Source organism: Drosophila hydei, unplaced genomic scaffold (genome assembly GCF_003285905.1).
Source record: "Drosophila hydei strain 15085-1641.00,03,60 unplaced genomic scaffold, DhydRS2 tig00008119-arrow-pilon, whole genome shotgun sequence".
Lineage (NCBI taxonomy): Eukaryota > Metazoa > Arthropoda > Insecta > Diptera > Drosophilidae > Drosophila > Drosophila hydei.
Window position 1 is genome coordinate 535498 of NW_022045830.1, and position 13749 is coordinate 549246.

The 13749-nt window shown below is 44.1% G+C and overlaps 8 protein-coding genes across 8 annotated transcripts; 4 read left to right on the forward strand and 4 right to left on the reverse strand.

Moving 5' to 3' along the window:
* On the reverse strand, positions 1-3396 carry LOC111605441 (exosome component 10). The gene is made up of 5 exons (XM_023323958.2): positions 3015-3396; positions 2778-2959; positions 1312-2722; positions 338-1246; positions 1-264 (listed from the first exon to the last, which is right to left on the reverse strand). The coding sequence occupies exons 1-5, from the start codon at positions 3135-3137 to the stop codon at positions 184-186; spliced, it is 2706 nt and encodes a 901-aa protein (XP_023179726.2). The 5' UTR covers positions 3138-3396; the 3' UTR covers positions 1-183.
* A 73-nt stretch (positions 3397-3469) lies between these two features.
* On the forward strand, positions 3470-6053 carry LOC111605446 (GPALPP motifs-containing protein 1). The gene is made up of 3 exons (XM_023323963.2): positions 3470-3611; positions 4899-5764; positions 5819-6053. Exons 2-3 carry the CDS (start codon positions 4904-4906, stop codon positions 5981-5983), a joined length of 1026 nt encoding a protein of 341 aa, XP_023179731.2. The 5' UTR covers positions 3470-3611; positions 4899-4903; the 3' UTR covers positions 5984-6053.
* Positions 3611-4839, forward strand: LOC111605447 (phosphatidate cytidylyltransferase, mitochondrial). The gene has a single exon (XM_023323964.2). The coding sequence runs from the start codon at positions 3691-3693 to the stop codon at positions 4705-4707; it is 1017 nt and encodes a 338-aa protein (XP_023179732.1). The 5' UTR covers positions 3611-3690; the 3' UTR covers positions 4708-4839.
* LOC111605449 (cyclin-C) lies at positions 6012-7057 on the reverse strand. Its single transcript, XM_023323965.2, has 2 exons — positions 6312-7057; positions 6012-6254 (listed from the first exon to the last, which is right to left on the reverse strand). The coding sequence occupies exons 1-2, from the start codon at positions 6897-6899 to the stop codon at positions 6039-6041; spliced, it is 804 nt and encodes a 267-aa protein (XP_023179733.1). The 5' UTR covers positions 6900-7057; the 3' UTR covers positions 6012-6038.
* Positions 7058-7163: 106 nt separating this feature from the next.
* On the forward strand, positions 7164-9478 carry LOC111605443 (mitochondrial-processing peptidase subunit beta). Its single transcript, XM_023323960.2, has 6 exons — positions 7164-7480; positions 7781-7987; positions 8044-8372; positions 8429-8799; positions 8866-8957; positions 9012-9478. The coding sequence occupies exons 1-6, from the start codon at positions 7412-7414 to the stop codon at positions 9354-9356; spliced, it is 1413 nt and encodes a 470-aa protein (XP_023179728.2). The 5' UTR covers positions 7164-7411; the 3' UTR covers positions 9357-9478.
* LOC115483346 (2-(3-amino-3-carboxypropyl)histidine synthase subunit 2-like) lies at positions 9375-11126 on the reverse strand. Its single transcript, XM_030224856.1, has 2 exons — positions 10873-11126; positions 9375-10819 (listed from the first exon to the last, which is right to left on the reverse strand). The coding sequence occupies exons 1-2, from the start codon at positions 11023-11025 to the stop codon at positions 9545-9547; spliced, it is 1428 nt and encodes a 475-aa protein (XP_030080716.1). The 5' UTR covers positions 11026-11126; the 3' UTR covers positions 9375-9544.
* Positions 11127-11236: 110 nt separating this feature from the next.
* On the forward strand, positions 11237-12200 carry LOC111605450 (dynein light chain Tctex-type). Its single transcript, XM_023323966.2, has 2 exons — positions 11237-11838; positions 11898-12200. The coding sequence occupies exon 1, from the start codon at positions 11412-11414 to the stop codon at positions 11745-11747; it is 336 nt and encodes a 111-aa protein (XP_023179734.1). The 5' UTR covers positions 11237-11411; the 3' UTR covers positions 11748-11838; positions 11898-12200.
* Positions 12201-12212: 12 nt separating this feature from the next.
* Positions 12213-13660, reverse strand: LOC115483347. The gene is made up of 3 exons (XM_030224857.1): positions 13526-13660; positions 12855-13473; positions 12213-12795 (listed from the first exon to the last, which is right to left on the reverse strand). The coding sequence occupies exons 1-3, from the start codon at positions 13590-13592 to the stop codon at positions 12318-12320; spliced, it is 1164 nt and encodes a 387-aa protein (XP_030080717.1). The 5' UTR covers positions 13593-13660; the 3' UTR covers positions 12213-12317.
* Positions 13661-13749: the final 89 nt, after the last annotated feature.

Consider the following 13749-nt stretch of genomic DNA (forward strand, 5'->3'; position numbering starts at 1 on the left):
TTAAATTTAATGTTACAATCCATTTGTAACTACTATTAGTTTTATTTAAAGTTAAGATTGTTGCCTAGTTTAAACAGAATACAAACTGAAAGAAAACAAAACTAAATATTCTGAATGCAGTTTCAATGACTACATATGTCGGTCTGTTGATCGGGTCGAATTTTTCCAGATTTTTTTTCTCATTTACTTCTTTCTCTCTTTATTAATTTTGCTGAAAGTAAACAGTTTATTAAACTGCTTATTGTTCCGATTGTTTGGTCGATTCTGCAATGAATTAAAATTGATTTTTATAAGCATTCGAAGTGGTTCGATTCAATTAATCAAACATCAAACTTACCTTGCCGCGTATTTGTGACTTGATTTCTGTGCCCTGTGCGCGTTTAGCGCCGCCTTGAAATTGTCGGAAGTCTACGTTTTTATAGTCAAAGTTTTGTACCACTCCGCTATTGGAGGGCAATTGTACAGCTCTATTGGAGCTTTGTGCTTGCATTCGTGCCTTGGCCTTGAATCGGTTATTTTTCTCCTGGCGTTTCTGCTGGCGCTTGCTGAGCATAGGTGTCGGAATCTCAATGGGACCTTTCTCGATGGGCACTTCAACCACTTCATCGTCGTCGTCATCATTATGGTCTACCTCTATTTTGTTTTGTTGTGTCAGATTAATTAATGCCCCGGATGTGGACGCACTTGGCATCTCCTCACTTTTATTGCGTTTCGCCAGCGTGGATTGATCACTTGTGGGCTGATGTTTACGTTTTAGTTGTTCCTTCAGTGGAATATTGTATACAGAATCCTCTTCCACCTTTGGTTCAATTTGCAATTCGGTCGGCGGCACGGGCTCGGCGGGGCAAAGACGTCGCGTGAGCTGCTCATTATTTTGTTGTGCAGTCTGCTCATTCTTCTGCTGCTGCATGAGCGGCAAAATAGCCATGTAGCGCTTATAGGGCATGCGCATTGTTTTACTCTCCTGCCGGGCGCGCATCCAACGCACCTGCTCGTCCTGTGTGGGTGTCGCTGGCCTTTCTAATAATGATAGAGCAGGTGCAATTAAGGATGCCGAAGGTACCTCAAGTTTCGGTTTGCTTGGATGCTCCAATTTGCCCGTAGGGTTGCGACTTAGCAGTGTGGGTAAATCATCGCGTATCTCCTCTTGATGCGAAAAGTCAAGTGGGCAATTCAGTTTGCTATTGAAGTCTTTAGTGCTCGGCAATAAGTGTATGGGAACAATGTGACGTGCTTCTAATATGGGCTATAAGCGAAAGCATAGAGGATTATTGATTTGTAAAGATTAGACATTGCGTCTGGATGACTCACTTTGATTAAAGGTTGTTCACGCGCCCGTAGCACAATTTGATGCAACGTGTTGAGCTGCTGGCGTACCAAAGGAGGAATAGGATTGCAACAGGCCAATATACCTTGCATTTCACGAGGCAAACTTTCTGCAATTTGTAACATCATATGATTGGGCAGAACATAACCATAGCTTTCGTCTTCCTGACGAGCGGTAGCATCGCGCCACACAAAGATACCGCGCAGTGCATGTAGCTGGCGATTGTCAAAGGAGCGCTTCGTTTTACGCACTAGATCCAGATGTGAATCCGGTCCAATGTGCGGCTTTGTGTAGCGCTTCTTGCAAACGTCTGTGCTCATTTGGTAAACCATACGCAAGCCCTGTAGCTGACCTTGCTCGGATTGCAACAAATCGTTCGTGAGACGCTCGTAAACATAGATGAGATAGTGTGTGTCCTGGCGTGCATAGTCAATTAGTTTTTGTGGCAGTGGACGCATGCGCCAGTCTGCCAATTGCAAGCTCTTATCCACATCCAGATCGAGGTAATGCTTCAGTAAAAATGCTAACGAAAGTCGTGCCATGTTTAAGGCTTTGGCAGCGCGATGTGTATCGAACATATTAACGATGTATAGAGATAGATCGCGTTGCAGCCATTCAATATCGAGATCAGCGCCATGCAATATCTTAAGCACCTTGGGATCGGTGAGCACTAGATTTAGTATGTGCATGTCTTCGCGCAACGTCAGCGTGTCGAATATATAGTCTTTCGTGCGTGTTGACATTTGCACGAGGCAAGTGATGCCCATAAACGTGCGATACGAATGATGCTCCACATCGATGGCTATTTGAGGCGCTTGGCGCAGCTCCTTTAGTGCCTCTTGCAGTGCCTCCACATTGTCTACTACCATCAGTTCAGTTTCAGCTGGTGGGGCCGGCAAGAGGGGCTTTTGCATTTGCAATTGCTCATTGGGCGGCTCAAATTTCAACAGCTCAAACTCATACGGATGTAGGTAAGACACTACGTTACCAGCATCATCGTATTCGGGCAGCAATGCCAAGGGCTTCAGCGAATTAGGCTTCTCCGTAAGACGCGGTCGAAAAGGATTCTGAGAGCTATTGTCCACCGGCACCTTAAACTGTATTTGCGGACGCATTATATTGTGTGCCGTATACAATCGTGCAGAGACCATGTTGCGCGCTGGAGTGCCAGGAGTTGTGCTGTAGCGATTCCAGCTACCAGCACGTGGCGATTCTTTTGTTATGGTCGCTGATTTTGCGGCACTCGATGTAGATTGTACATCGACCTGGGTTTCGACAACCATGGGCTGGTTGCCTCGTCTAAGACCGCTTCTAATGTCTAAATTTGTAGTGATACGTTCGAATAGGATATCATTAAATTCCTGCACCATTTCCAGCTGTTCATCGCCTTGACGCCTATGGATATTTCTTATTAGAATTTTAAACGTATGGAGATTAAGGGCTTATTTACCTTTTTATGTCACCTGATATATTTTCCGTCTTTAAGACCTTGTTAATCAATCCCAGCACTCGCTGCGACTGCTCCTCCAACATACGTGCATACCCTGGATAACTGAGATAAATCGAACGGGCTGCACCCTGTGGAAATGCATTACAGCAGCGTGTAGCAGCTACTACATTGCGATATGCTTCCTAAATAATGAGAAGTGAGAATTGGCTAATTTTTAAATAATTTGCATTCACTTACCGTTGTAAAGGTGACCAAGTTTCTGCGATCCGAGCTGGCTTGAGATGTTGACGGTTGGGAAGCGGGTTCTTCTTCAGGCTGTTCTGGTTCCGACAGATTTGTTTGTTTTGGCGTCTGTGGCATTGTGTTGGATATAATATGATGGTTGGCTTTTGATATTTTCGGTACTATTGTATTTGATTTGTTTGCTGGTTGGGTACAAAAAATGTGCGTTTTTCTTCTTCTTCCGAAAGAATTAAAAACACCGATAATTTAGAGTTGTCAACACTACTACCAGCGGCAAATTTTAATTACTCATTGAAATGCAAGACTATTGTAAACGATCCAATTCGAGCTGGCCATTCAAATTTACAGCGAAGAAAATTATAAAAAATTGATTGAGAGATTGAAATGATTTCGACAACATATTCGACCGCATCATGTTTTAAATCTGTGACATGCCTGTCCTTGTCCGAGTATTGTCATCACTAAATTGAATATCGGATGTATCGAAATCGTGCCATTCCCTAACTAGAGCAAGCAACTGGGCTACAAGTACATCGATGTTTATGGGATAATCGAAATCCCAGCGTTAGCCGCCAGAAAAAGAAAAGAAACGTAATTATAAAATTATATATTAAAACTACGTCAAGCCATCCCATCCATAACTCAACCCAACTCCCCGCACTGCATCATCATGTTGGATTTATACAGGCGCGCTGTGGGTCGCTTTCCACTTGGCAATGTCAGCTACATGTTCGCCTATGGATCGGGCGTTAAGCAGCAAATAGGCTATGAAAAAGTTCAACAGAAGCCGGATTCAAAAAGTGTCATCGACTTAGTATTTTGCGTACGTGATACTCGAGGCTTTCATGCGGAGAATATACACCGGCATTCCAGTCATTATTCAGCATTGCGTTATATGGGGTCCAACCTTGTGGCACAGTATCAGGAGCTACTCGGCGCCAGGGTTTATTTCAATACGCTGGTGCCACTTTATGATCTAGGTGTGACAATCAAATACGGCGTAGTACATGAGGATCATTTAATTGATGATCTACTCAATTGGCGGCATCTTTATTTGGCTGGGCGCCTACAAAAACCGGTTACTGATCTCGTAAAGCTAGACGCCGATTCACGTCTTAAAACGGCTTTGGAAAGAAATCTACGGTCAGCCTGTCAGACTGCGCTGCTGCTGCTGCCCGAGAAATTTACCGCCTACGAGCTATTTTATGCCATTGCCGGGCTAAGCTACAAGGGCGACTTTCGTATGATTTTTGGCGAGAATAAGCAGAAGGTGCACAACATAGTCCAGCCACAAGTCTCCGAGTTCTTCGCACTCTACCAACCCATTATGAAACAGTTGTCGCAGTACATGGCCGTTGACTTGCATGGCCAAGAGCCGCGATCACTAAAGCCGGCCATTGTTTTCGAGCAGGATAAATCTGGCGAAGCTACACGATATCATCTGCGTCATTTGCCTAAAGAGCTGTGCCACCGTCTCAAGCGCAATGCTGCCTGCCGCGGAGATTATGCGGATGTGGTAGAGTATCTAGCCGTAGCACCATTGCTCTCCAAGATCGTCCAGGTCTCGGTGAATGACATCGTGTGGCGCAGTAGCATTAAGCAATCGCTGAAAAATATTGCCACAGCTGGGATTATCAAGTCACTCGTCTATAGCTTTCGCAAGGCCCAGAAGACTTTCGCAGTTTAAAGTATTTATATTATCTGCTATAAGTTAATCTTTCGCTAATCTTCCCTGCCAATTATTGACTAAGTTGCGCTAACTTGTGCTAACTTTTTGTTAATTAATTTTAAGTCCTAAAGTTGTTGTTGACATCAATAGAGAAACTGCAAAGTAGAGCCCTGAGTTTTCATTGCCAGCAATTTCGAAATGTTTTACAGAGGTCATGACCAGCGATTCGAGCAGTTCCAGCGCCGAGGAGCACAGGCGCAAGCGCAAGCATAAAAAACAAAGCAAGGACGCTGATAAGAAGCAAAAGAAATCCAAGAAGCACAAACATGAAAAGCGTCACAAGGAAAAGAAACGTTGCAAGCGGGACGCTTCGCCAGAACAGAAGCAAGCGCTTCAAGAACTGCCAGCTAGACAGCTGCCGGTGACGATTGATGATACAGATGCAGATGCAAATGCTTATATGCCCGCGCTACCGCCATACTTGGTTAATCAGGAAAAACCTCAGATGGATGCTCGGCCACAACAAACACAGATTATTGGACCCGTAATGCCCAGCCAGCTTGCAATAATTAACGAAGATGCTCCGCACAAAAGCGAAGCCGCTGATGATGATGATGACGATATGACGGGCATGTTTGGACCAATACCAAATGCCACACAAGTTGAGCTGGAGGAACGTGCGCTGGCTATGAAGCTAGCTGCACTGGAGGGCGGCGGCTTGGGCAGCTCTGCAACGGATCAAGATGTGCGCGAAGAATGGATGTTGGAGCTGCCCGAAGTGGGTCTAAAGACTGGTTTGGCCGCTCTCAACAATATGAAGCGCACTTTCTACCAGGGCAAAGAGCGACCAGATTTTAGTGATCGCAGCTCTTGGACTAAGACGCCGCAGAGTGTGGCTGCTGGTCCGAAGCCCTGCAGCTCTAAAGAATTGGAGCAAAAGGCGCAGGCTAACTACGAACGGCAACGTGATGAGGAGCAGGAATGCATTGCCAAGAAACACAAAAAGAAGCACAAACGAGATGAATCCCTTGTCCAGCTGCATCAGAAGAAACTGCGCAAGGAGCAGCGCGAACGGGTACAAATTTTGCATTTTAAAATGTTCGATGTTTTTAACTGTTGTTGTTTGTAGGAGAAGGAACTGGCTGCCAGCGGTTCTAAACCCGAGCGGCGACCCTTTAGTCGCGACGTGGATCTGAAGCTAAACAAGATTGACAAAAATCAAACCAAACAAATTGTGGATAAGGCTAAGATACTTAATACAAAGTTTTCCAGCGGACAAGCCAAGTATCTTTGAGCAATATATAAATTAGTATAAAATTACTTTAATATAGATATATTGAATGCAACTTTTATCGTTGTGGCGGTGGCTTGGGTTTCGGTATTTTCGAGAGCAATATTTGAATCTCGTCTTTCTCCTTCCAGTCCTTCCACAGCTCGTAGAGATTGACAATCGCGCGCACTATCTCCTGCACTTTGTCCAAGTCGACGTTCAGCTCAGCGAACCATTGCTTGGTGGAATCCTTTTGCAAGATGACGCATGCGATTTGCAGGCAGGCAATGGCAATCTAAAATTCATTGCGGCTTGAGCTTTCTAATGCTTTATATGTATTCATTGTGTTTACCTGATAGGGCGGGTACAGCAGGCAAACATCAGTGCGCAGCGAGTCGTTCACTATGCGCCAGCTAAGAGTCAATAGCTGATCTTCTTGTCCCATATCCTGAACCAGTTGCAGCAAAGGCCGATACGGTTGAAATACAATTAGGCAACAGTCGAGATTCTCCAATAAATAAAATTCGCATTCGAGTATGTGATTCGTGCGATAGGGAAACTCCTGTGTATATGCATAGCTGAACTTGGTCTTAATGGCCGACTGACAAATAGAGATCAGACGCGAATTGGATATAACACCAAACTCCTCCACTTTCGAGGCCAGCAGGATGCAAGTGGGCGCCAGGAGCAGAGGATCAATATTTTTCAATGAGTTGCGAGCATAGAAACGTTTGAAATATACGGTTGCCGTGGCAATGACCTGTTGCCGAAGCTTTAGCTGCTCACCCAGCACTTGGATGACATTAGCAAAAAATATAAATATCTTTTGGTATTCATCCTCGCTGAGAGCCAGCAAATCATTTTGGCGTTCACGTAGCAAATCCTGCTTATCGAGTATCCATTGCTGTGAGTGCGAGCTCTGCCAGAAGTTGCCTGCCATTATAAGCTTGGCAGTTCGTTACGACTTCGTTTAGATCGGAAATTGCTTATCTAAAAACAAAAATTGTCAAAAAATTCAATAAACTAACAACAGTCTAAAAGCCGCAAATTTCGCGTCACTACAGTGTTACCAGAGTTGTCAACGTGTATCAGCTGCTTTTGAATTGAAACCCATGTATTAGATACTTTGGGAAGCAATATTGGAAATATATAAACTTTTTATGTTTAAATCAATTGGCTTTGCTTTTCGGTTATAAAATAAATTGAAAATCTTTCAAAACAAAAAAAGTTTGCCAAAAAATTTAACGTAAAAAATACACAAATCTTGCTTTACTACAGTGGGACCAGAGTAGTATCCATCGACCAGTGAGCAGCTGATTTGCACGCAACTAACTTCACGCCTTAACATAGTACATATGCGAGTGTGAAATTTTCAGCAGGCGCCGCGACAACGGGAACGCATAAGTTTAATTTATTTTAAGTGTATAAAATATTAAACGATTATAATAAACGATGGCGTTGCGTGTACTTGGAGTAACGCAAAATATGCGCTCATACATGCGCGGCGTTGACCTCATCAAGGTAACTAAAAAATACAATTATATATTGGTTTACGCTCCAGTATTTTAAATTACGTAATTGTGCATTTTGTAAGCTGCCCACTTCCAATTTGCAAGTGGAATGAGTGGCGAGCTCCTTTATTTAAAGGCTTAAGCTAAAAAGCATAAATATGTCCCTTCAATATGCTAGCTTAAAGCTACACAAAATAGTTACAAAATGTCTTTAGCAAATTTGAGGTTATGTATATTCAATTGCCCAACTGATTCGCAACTTAAAATTTTGTTTTGTTTTGTTTTTTTTTTCTTTGTTCCTATTTCTTAGCGTTACAAATCAGCACTGACCGTTAGGAAGACGCTGTTGAACATACCCGCCACCCAGGTGACCAGGCTGGATAATGGACTGCGCGTCGCTAGCGAAGACTCGGGCGCATCTACTGCCACGGTTGGACTCTGGATCGATGCTGGTTCGCGTTCCGAAAACGATAAGAACAATGGCGTTGCCCACTTCTTGGAGCACATGGCCTTCAAGGTAAGGTAGAACATAATAGTATATAAATATAATATTAATGCATCTTCCATTATTAGGGTACTGCCAAGCGTTCGCAAACTGACCTGGAGCTTGAGGTTGAGAACATGGGTGCTCATCTGAATGCGTACACATCACGCGAGCAGACTGTGTTCTATGCAAAGTGTCTGTCCAAGGATGTACCCAAGGCCGTTGAGATTTTAGCTGATATTATTCAGAACTCCAAGCTGGGTGAGTCGGAGATCGCACGTGAACGTTCGGTCATTCTGCGCGAGATGCAGGAGGTGGAGAGCAATTTGCAGGAGGTGGTCTTTGATCACTTGCACGCTACTGCCTATCAGGGCACTCCCTTGGGTCAGACCATTCTTGGCCCGACCAAGAACATTCAGTAAGTCGAATATATTTGAGATAATTTAAGATTTAGCTAATTTCTGTTATTTACAGGTCAATTGGTAAATCCGACTTAACCGACTACATTCAGACCCACTATAAGGCGTCGCGCATTGTTTTGGCTGGCGCCGGTGGTGTTAAGCATGACGAACTTGTCAAGTTGGCCGGTCAGTCTCTTGGCCGCTTGGAGTCTAGCGTACTGCCAGCTGAAGTAACTCCCTGTCGCTTCACTGGCTCCGAAGTGCGTGTGCGTGACGATTCACTGCCTTTGGCTCATGTAGCTGTTGCTGTTGAGGGTTGTGGCTGGACCGACCAGGACAACATCCCATTAATGGTGGCCAACACTTTGGTAGGTGCCTGGGATCGCTCTCAGGGCGGTGGCGCCAATAATGCATCCAACTTGGCACGTGCCAGTGCTGAGGACAGTTAGTATCCAAAATATAATGATCTCTGTCCTATGTAAATGCTCTTGCTTCGTATTCCATATGCAGATTTGTGCCACAGCTTCCAATCGTTCAACACCTGCTACAAGGATACCGGCCTATGGGGTATCTACTTCGTTTGCGATCCATTGCAGTGCGAGGTATATATAAATCTCTTCTAGCAGATTGTTTCTATAAAACCAGCTTTCTTTTAGGATATGATTTTCAATGTGCAAACTGAATGGATGCGTCTTTGCACCATGGTTACAGAGGCTGAAGTTGAACGCGCCAAGAACTTGCTGAAGACAAACATGCTTCTGCAGTTGGATGGCACTACGCCTATTTGCGAGGATATCGGTCGCCAGATTCTGTGCTATAATCGCCGCATCCCATTGCATGAACTGGAACAGCGCATCGATGCTGTCAGCGTCCAGAATGTCCGCGATGTCGGCATGAAGTACATCTATGACAGATGCCCCGCCGTATCCGCCGTTGGACCCGTTGAGAATTTGCCCGATTACAACAGAATTCGCTCTTCGATGTACTGGTTGAGGGTCTAAATAGCTTCAATGCTCTGGTTTAAAATATATCGTTGCTAGCAGTGTAGTCCAATTCAAGAAAAATTTGATCCAAGAGAATCAGTAAAAACCAAACTAATATAAAACCACAACATAACTTTAAATGAACTGCTGTAAATATTTGTTCGTTGTATTTTATTGGTATTGAGAGGTGATACATCGATTATTATCTAATCATGCGAGTAGTTGATAGGTATTCCGCTAAGACCTTTCTGCAGTTTGGCTGGCTCAGTTTGACCCAGCGCCGGGTCCAAGCCTTGCCAAGTGCGATCCTCGAACGTCAAGCCAGTGTCGGTTGTCATCAGTGCCATCTTGGCCTGCGTAGCCACTGTCGTGCTTGAATCGACTGCTTCATTGCCAGCAGTGCCTCCTCTCATGCGTCCGCTGACCAGACTCACATCCTGCGGCTGCACGGCCTGTGCATCAAAGGCTAAAAAGCTTCGTCCCTCCGGTAGTAACTGCTTGAAATCTGTGACATACGCCTCCGGATACTTCATATGCCAGGCTGGATTCAGCGCCATTTCAGCCTCGAACACTGACACAATGGGCTTATAGTACTCCTTGGAATTATACATATTGTTAAAGGGACAACCGATTAGCACAAAGCAGTCTATCTCCAGAAAGTTAGCCAGCTTAGCCGGATTGATGCGGCCAACGGAAATAAGTTGCGTCTTAATGCCACGACTCTTGGCCATTTCCTGCAAACGTGAAACTACATCTAAGTAGCCAACAGCGCTCAATGTGGCGACAATCAGCCCCAGTGTCTGTGCATCTTTGCACTTCTCTATGTAGTAATAACGCCGACGTATATATTGTGCAGTCAGTGGATTTTTGGCACTCAACGTGGCACTGGCACCGTCGAAAATATGCCACTGGAACGCTGTGGTGGTCAGTGACAGATTAGCAAAGCGCTGATTATCTGCACCAATAAAAATGCAAATACGCTCCGTCGGCGATGCAGTCTCTGACTCAGCTGGTTGCTTGTTCTCAATGCAATCTTCAGCGGGTGGTGGATACACCTCTATAAGCAGCTTTTTAGGGCGTAGCACATCGCGCAGCTGGCTAAAGAGCGTATCCTCGCCCTCAGCTAGTTGATGCTCATAGAGATGCTGGTAGCCAATATCAAGATAAACGCATACATCTCGTTCAGTGCATTCTGGTTGCAGCGTGGCCAGCTGCTGTAGCATTGTGGACAGCTCCAGAGGCAGCACTGGATACAAATAGAGTACCGGTAAGCGACTGGCCTTGCTGCGGCACGCATTACCAAAGTGAATAATGCTATCCGCCTCCACATGAGCAGCAGCAATTTCATCGACGCAACAGCTGCCATACGTGGTGTCTGCTAAAATGAAAATCTTGCAGTCCTCTACTGTTAGCGCTAACTGCAGGCAAGTGCTGATCGCATTGCTGTGAGGCAAATAATCGTCTGGGAATTGAAGACAGATCTGAGAAATATGTTAAAATCACGCAACAACTTTTTCCTGTTGCATTTACGCACCCGCTTGTAACCATTTTGTCGTATCCAGCCGATGCTAACTTTTTTGTGCGTTTCATTCCAGATTTGTTCAAATGTTACCGGCGATTCCACAGCCAATTCTGTCTGACGCTCCAGCGCTGCCGTATCCTGGCTGGAAAAGGCAGATGCTGTCATTGTTCGATTTAATAAATGTGCAGAAACCGTAAAATAAACAATTAAAGTGAAAGGCCGATAAGCAGTTCGATTTGTTTATACTTATCGAATTTTTGTGGTATTTTCTTTACAGATATGTAATTGTCTCACTCTAGCAAAAAGAATTTGCTATATGATATCAAAATCCAACTTATCGATATGCTATTGCTTTTCCCATCGCTAAACTTAACTGCTCACCAAGTAGCAAGGCAAGCGAAATTTGTCGAAGCTAACCCCAGACATATATTTTTGAGGCATTCAGACGCGCCAACGTTTGCGAATACGCGCGCATAATTCAACGTCAAACAACGGTAAAGGAGCATCAACTGTATACGAAATACACATAGACTTCACAAATCTGAACAAAAATGGATGACTCACGCGAGGAAAGCCAATTTATTGTGGATGATGTGAGCAAAACAATTAAAGAGGCTATCGAATCAACTATCGGTGGCAACGCATACCAGCACGATAAAGTAAACAACTGGACCGGCCAGGTGGTCGAAAATTGCCTCACTGTGCTCACCAAAGAGCAGAAGCCCTACAAATACATTGTCACAGCCATGATCATGCAAAAGAACGGCGCCGGACTGCACACGGCCAGCTCCTGCTACTGGAATAACGACACCGACGGCAGCTGCACCGTCCGCTGGGAAAATAAGACCATGTACTGCATCGTCTCGGTCTTTGGGCTGGCCGTTTAGGCCGACGCACATCGATCATGATCCAAGACACACAAATCACTAACAACTAAGGGGGAGGGATTAACAAGATTGCCTTGCATTTGTTTTGCGTGTAAGTTGAGCAATATATATATAAATTATAAATGCTTTAATAAGTGCCACATTTTGCAGCTGAAACAGAATTCAAATCGATATACTCAACAAAAACAACAAAAAAAGAATTACTTCAGCGAACTATTTGTTCAAGCCACATAACAAGGAATCTAACCAATCTATCACGTTACAACAACGAGCAAAGTATTGTCAAATTCTTAGAATGAAACACATGCAGCAAAATTTCCAATTATTTAGCAAAATGAAATGTATTTGTATTATTTTTTCGAGTTCTGAATAACAAAAGTTGCACACAAAGTGTTTGAATGTTACGTACGGTTTTTCATTTAAAAAGTAAATTAAATAAAATGTAAAAATAAATGTTCTCTTATGTTTTTTAGTTTCACCCCATTCGGCCTTGAATAACGACCGAAATTTGTTTAATCGATGCAACTGCTGCAATCAATACAGGGTGTTCTTTCTGTAATTTAAAAACTGTTACTTTTTGCGCTGAAAGCGCCTCCCGACCGTCAGCGCTGGCACCGTGCTGGGCAGTCGCAGTGATAGCACGTCCGAACGCGCTTTGGGACGGGCATTGACCAAGTGTGCGTAGGTGATGATGCGTTCCTTGGATGTGCGTAGAATGCGCGATAGCATATTGACATCTACTTCATGATTCTCGCTGATGAGCAGCGCCAGCACAATGAAATGTGTGAGCGCCTTCTCTGTGCTGAAGGTGGTGCGTGTGCAGGACTTGGCCACGTTGGGATCTGCAAAACGATGGCGTATGTCATTTTCCACTTTCTCCGTAATCTCCGAGAATTCGACACGTTTCATTTGCCGCTTGCGCAGCGCAATGAGCGACTGCAGCGCGTCCATGTAGATAATCAATTTGATGTGCAGAATATCTTGCTTTGTGGTGATTTCCTTATTTTGGATGCGCTTGATGCAGTCACGCAGATAGTCCGACTCGATGCTGAAAAAAAGAGGATTAGGTAAGTCGAGAATGTTTATAGATCTAAATTGAAAACTTACGGTAGTGTCTCCAACTCTGCAGAGTATACACTTTGGGCCTCCTCGTCCAGGCGATCGAGCAATGCTTGTGGCACCACATCCTCCACATCGTAAATTTCATTTATTTTTGTTGCCGTCTTATCGCACTTGGGCACAATGGTCGCCAAATATTCTGCATTGTTTGTATCCACTTCGGGTAGGGTATTATCCTCGTCATTTTCGTCTTCCTGACGAGCAGAGTTCTGCACTGTTTCATCTAGATCCTGACGCATCACATTTACATTGACCATCATCTCCTCGCGATTGGCCACATAGCGGGATGCCTTGCGACCGCCAAACTCCTTGAGTAGCTTCTTTGTAGCATGTTCTTTGCTCAGCATTGGTCGGTTCTCTAGTTTATCCATTTTCTCGTAAATGTGGTTTGACAGCAGCGCCTGCTGCACAGGCAAAATGGTAGCTTTGTTTGTTGTTTTATCGCGCAAACAGATATACGTATCAAATTCTTCATTATTCTGCAAATCACCTACATAGGTATTGGCACCTGCCATGACCAAGGCGCGTTTGCGTGTGTTTCGTTTGTTTTTGCTCTCAATCAGTGAAAAATTTGAGCTGGTGCCGAGCGAGCCGTTCTGAAATTTTACTTCAAGCAGAAGTTTTTTTACAAGATCTTTCAGTTACAATGTACTACTTACGCAAAGTGGGGAAATATGTATCTTGATTGTGATTGTAAACATTTTCAATCAATGTTTTCTCATCCATTTTTATTCAATTAAATTAAAACTTAAAAACTTAAATACAGATTATATGTTAAATGTCAAATGTGCCGTTGCACGTGTAGGAATTACAAATAGCCGAACAGCTGGGGAAACAGTGCTGCCAGATGTTTGCTGTCACCAGAGTTGTCACAGACAATTTT

Excerpts from the sequence above, each read along its gene's own strand:
- LOC111605446 (XM_023323963.2), top strand. The coding sequence starts at position 4,904 with ATGACCAGCGATTCGAGCAGTTCCAGCGCCGAGGAGCACAGGCGCAAG. Across the intron at positions 5,765-5,818 it reads GCAAGGAGCAGCGCGAACGG|GAGAAGGAACTGGCTGCCAG; the intron begins GTACAAATTTTG and ends TGTTGTTTGTAG.
- LOC111605450 (XM_023323966.2), top strand. The coding sequence starts at position 11,412 with ATGGATGACTCACGCGAGGAAAGCCAATTTATTGTGGATGATGTGAGC.
- LOC115483346 (XM_030224856.1), bottom strand. The coding sequence starts at position 11,025 with ATGACAGCATCTGCCTTTTCCAGCCAGGATACGGCAGCGCTGGAGCGT. Across the intron at positions 10,820-10,872 it reads GACAAAATGGTTACAAGCGG|ATCTGTCTTCAATTCCCAGA; the intron begins GTGCGTAAATGC and ends CATATTTCTCAG.
- LOC111605443 (XM_023323960.2), top strand. The coding sequence starts at position 7,412 with ATGGCGTTGCGTGTACTTGGAGTAACGCAAAATATGCGCTCATACATG. Across the intron at positions 8,373-8,428 it reads GGCCCGACCAAGAACATTCA|GTCAATTGGTAAATCCGACT; the intron begins GTAAGTCGAATA and ends TGTTATTTACAG. Across the intron at positions 8,800-8,865 it reads ACGTGCCAGTGCTGAGGACA|ATTTGTGCCACAGCTTCCAA; the intron begins GTTAGTATCCAA and ends TTCCATATGCAG.
- LOC115483347 (XM_030224857.1), bottom strand. The coding sequence starts at position 13,592 with ATGGATGAGAAAACATTGATTGAAAATGTTTACAATCACAATCAAGAT. Across the intron at positions 13,474-13,525 it reads TACATATTTCCCCACTTTGC|TAAAATTTCAGAACGGCTCG; the intron begins GTAAGTAGTACA and ends TTCTGCTTGAAG. Across the intron at positions 12,796-12,854 it reads GCAGAGTTGGAGACACTACC|CATCGAGTCGGACTATCTGC; the intron begins GTAAGTTTTCAA and ends TCTTTTTTTCAG.
- LOC111605441 (XM_023323958.2), bottom strand. The coding sequence starts at position 3,137 with ATGCCACAGACGCCAAAACAAACAAATCTGTCGGAACCAGAACAGCCT. Across the intron at positions 1,247-1,311 it reads GTGAACAACCTTTAATCAAA|CCCATATTAGAAGCACGTCA; the intron begins GTGAGTCATCCA and ends TTTCGCTTATAG. Across the intron at positions 265-337 it reads AGTCACAAATACGCGGCAAG|AATCGACCAAACAATCGGAA; the intron begins GTAAGTTTGATG and ends AATTCATTGCAG.
- LOC111605449 (XM_023323965.2), bottom strand. The coding sequence starts at position 6,899 with ATGGCAGGCAACTTCTGGCAGAGCTCGCACTCACAGCAATGGATACTC. Across the intron at positions 6,255-6,311 it reads TGCTGTACCCGCCCTATCAG|ATTGCCATTGCCTGCCTGCA; the intron begins GTAAACACAATG and ends AATGAATTTTAG.
- LOC111605447 (XM_023323964.2), top strand. The coding sequence starts at position 3,691 with ATGTTGGATTTATACAGGCGCGCTGTGGGTCGCTTTCCACTTGGCAAT.